Source organism: Limulus polyphemus, unplaced genomic scaffold, assembly GCF_000517525.1.
Source record: "Limulus polyphemus unplaced genomic scaffold, Limulus_polyphemus-2.1.2 Scaffold990, whole genome shotgun sequence".
NCBI lineage: Eukaryota > Metazoa > Arthropoda > Merostomata > Xiphosura > Limulidae > Limulus > Limulus polyphemus.
The window spans coordinates 159,609-163,516 of NW_013666600.1; the positions used below are offsets into that span (position 1 = coordinate 159,609).

Sequence of the window (3,908 nt, forward strand, 5' to 3'; positions counted from 1 at the left end):
CTTTCACACTCTTAGTTCTTATGGATGTGGGTACATGTTTACTTATATCCTGTAATCTTTGTGAAGTGCGACCTACATACGGACATTCGCAGTGGCACGAGAATTCATAAATAACCATACTTTTCTGTGTGGTAGGTATTGCATCTTTTTGTGTTGTAGACAACAGCTTATGAGTGGAATAAGCACAGTAGGGTTTCACTGCAGGAAAACATTTAGTGATGGCGATTTTCAATTGTTTTTCAAATTTTGTTGAAATGTTCACAATCCATGGTAGTTTTAGGTAAACTGGGCACTTGTGAGGACCAAATTTTGGATCAGTTGAGAAGTTTGCAATTTTCCTTGAAGTAATTTGATTAATGATGTTTTCTGGATACCCATTTTCTAGTAAAATAGTTTTAATTGTCTTCAATCTAAATCTAGTTTAGATTTTGAACAGATAACTAGAGCACAATGGACTAAAGTAGCAATGAGGTTTATTCTGCGACTTTTGGGACTGAAAGAATCCCATCCTGTGTATTGTCCCGTGAAGGTAGGTTTTCTGTATATACTGGTGAGAAAACGAAAGTCATCTTTTTCAACTAAAGAGTTATGTTGTTCCTTTTCAAAAGTAACTTTGAGAGCCAAGTGCAATGAGTTGAGGTCTTGTAAGAAACACTAGCATTCCTGCTCAGTTTTAAAGATGGCAAATGTGTCGTCTACATAGCGGAAGTAAAGAGCAGGTCTGGTAACTTTGTTAAATAGTTCTTTTTCATGGAAACCAACGAAAATATTGGCTAGGGCAGGTCCAAGAGAAGAACCCATGGCAACTTCGTCAATCTGTCATCATATCATTAAAGCTGAATTCCACCAAATGTGTCACAGTATTCATCAGTTCAATAAACAAGTCCTTAGGTATTGGAGGGCACTGAACTTCTCCACCATACAAAGTATATACACAGATTTAGATGGTTTCTTCCAGGGGTACATTAGTAAACAGGCTGCTGATGTCGAAGGAGTACAAAAATTATTGTTTATGGTCAAGGCTAAGGTTCTGTATGGTTGTAATAAAAGAAAAGGAGTCTTGAATACAGTTTTCCGAAAAGTATGTTAACACCTATTCTAAAATTTCCAAAAGCCACTTTGATAATTCATGTTGTACAGAGCCAATCATAGACAAAATCGGGCGAAGTGATACATCCTTTTTGTGCGTTTTAGGAAGGCCATATATGTGGGAACATTGTGAGCCTGAGGGCCTAATCCTGTCATAAATATCACTTGGTAAGGAACCTTTCTTAACCAGTTCTAATAAGCATTTTACTTGTTTTCAATTTTTGCCATGTTATCTTTTTGCAAAATAGTGCCTAGCATTTGAATTTTGTTTCATTTAAGATGTCATATATTTTTTCAATGTAGTCAGTTTTATTCAAAATTATGGTACCAGAACCTCTGTCAGGTTTTGCTGCCAAAAATAATTCTTACACAATCCACACAACCTTCAGTAGGTCTGTGACATTTCCTGATTTGCTAAAGGACATGCCAATCAGTGATTGCTTTACTGGCTTATGTTGATCTGACTCATTTTATAAGTGGTACTAATTCCTATTGATCATTTTCCAGACGGTTCTGTGAAAAGCTTCAGCAGATATTTCTTTTACAACATTTCAACCAACAATTGGTCCAGTTATCAATGCTATTTTCAAGTTTTGAACAACTCTACTTTCAAGATCTACATATCTACATGAGCCAACGTTTCCATTTATGAATGTTATATTTTAAAATCTGTGCAAGAACTCAGCTACCTTCAATGCTGATTGGGGTTCTGGATCTATCGGTCCCACTTCAATCACTTCTTGGGTTTTCCCTATTTTAATATGTAGTCTTTAATCACATTTGGGTAAGCTGTTACTGCATGACTGAGAATGCCCACAGTACACATTCTTTTCATCGCTTTTTTTCACCATGTGAGTGGATAGCAGTTTTGTGCCTTGACTTTTGGACTTGCTTTGGTTCCATATGTCTTTAATAGGGTGGTCTGCATTTTATCTGACTTCCACATCTGGGTGATTTTTACAAACACCATTCATTGGATGTCTAGCTTCAGTTAGCTCTTTCCAAATGGGGTTAGTATTAACATACTCCTCGGCTCCTTCTATACTCAGCTCATAATAGTTGGATTTTTCCAGTTGATAGCTGAACATATTACCCACAATGTTGGGTTTACCATTTCCTCCCCCTCTTCTGGATTGTTTCTCTTCTTCCCTGGTGCTCCTCTCCATAGGTAGGGGGCATAATTCCATTAATAGGAGGCTTTAGGATAATAGTCTTCAGTCAAAAGTTATTATCCTCTACACACCCTGGCACTTCTGCTAGTCCAAGATCCTTTATTTCACACTCTTCTTGTCTAGTTTGGCTAATCCTGTTTTATTTTGACTTTTGACAGTGATGGCTTATATCACTCATGAAGGGGAGCCTCCATTTTGTTTCCTTTGAAGTGAACTGTGGATGTATTTTTTGAACCCACACACTTGATATGCATCTCCTGGAGGGTCATGTTCCAGGTGCTTTGCCCTCATTGCTAATTGACTTTCAAGTCCTGACAATTTCTCCAAAAGAGTGACCTCTTGATTTTTGGTGGCACTGCATCTGTGGGGTACTTCTCCATGTGAAGTTTTTGAATCTTTTATCACTTCCCAGTTAATTACCTCTTTTGTTTTTGGTTTCTGGTTCATCATCCACTTGCTCTGGTATTTGATTTGTTAAAACCTCAAGATTGCAAAGCAACAATTATGAAGACTTTGAAGCATACGAAATACACAAAATAGTATACATGACACAAAATATGGCTGAAGCAACAAGTTATAAAGTGAAGTAATCAAGGGCAAATTTCTGTTTTTGACATGAAAAGCAGTTTTTTAAACATCTTGTTATTATCAACTATTCTACTATAACATGTTATTACTGACTCATTACTGTACACAGTTCTATTATACAAATATCTAGACAGTGATTAGGAACTGGCAATTTAAATTATTGTCATTGGAAGAATATTGTTTTTATTCCAGTAGTTAGGTGAACAACATTTATATGTGGTTTTCTTGTTTTAGGCTGGTCCCACCAGTGGGTGCACAGTAGTCAAGTCACCCTAGATCCAACTGATGAACTAAAACAGATGCAAAATGAGCTACTACAGTGTTTAAGAGAGGAAAATACAGAGTTGTCAGCATTGGGAATAGAAAGAACTTTTTCTCAAGTATGTTATGTGGTTTATTGATTTCTGTATGTCTACTCTCATAGCTGCCAAACTTTTTCCAAACCTGCGGGGACAGCTGGGTTTAACCCAAAAAATTTCTTCATAAGTGGAGGGTGAAATAATTGCCTACATGACAATGTAGGTAATTTTAAACAGTGTTATATTCCACACCAGAAATACTATTTATCTGCACCTGGGTAGTCTACTTTGGGGAAATTGTAAATATTTATTTCCTGAGTAAGTTAGATATTTGTATAAGAACTTCTCTTGATTGGCTTAATATTAGTCTGATCACTAACCCTTAGTGTGCAAACTGAACAGCATTTATCACCCAAAACAATATACAACTTTTGATATTTCTTCTTTAAAATTTTCTAGGTTTGTTATTTGATTATTTTGGTTTGAATAAAATTTCTTTATACAGACATAGCTATAATTTCAAATAGGAGAGTGATTTTTTAAACTGTATATTTTACTAAACATTCAGATAATTACATATGTCCACGTGTATTTATAGAAGACTCGAACATAATATTTGTCCTATGCTCTAAGTAAATTTTGTAGAATATAAACAGGTTCTACAGAAAATGTAGGGTAAATCATTATTACTGACAAATGTTTTGGATCATCTGCACTTATATTTTTTACACCAAATAATCATATAGAGTAATCAACAAAA

The 3,908-nt window shown here is 35.5% G+C and overlaps 1 protein-coding gene across 4 annotated transcripts in view; it reads left to right on the plus strand.

Moving 5' to 3' along the window:
- LOC106461577 overlaps positions 1-3,908 on the plus strand; it is a 54,414-nt gene that overhangs the window by 29,192 nt on the left and 21,314 nt on the right. For all 4 annotated transcript variants that reach the window (XM_013921417.2, XM_022388580.1, XM_022388579.1 and 1 more), the window contains one exon: positions 3,084-3,229. In XM_013921417.2, coding sequence (XP_013776871.1) covers positions 3,084-3,229 — 146 coding nt within the window. The remainder of the gene's footprint in view (positions 1-3,083; positions 3,230-3,908) is intronic.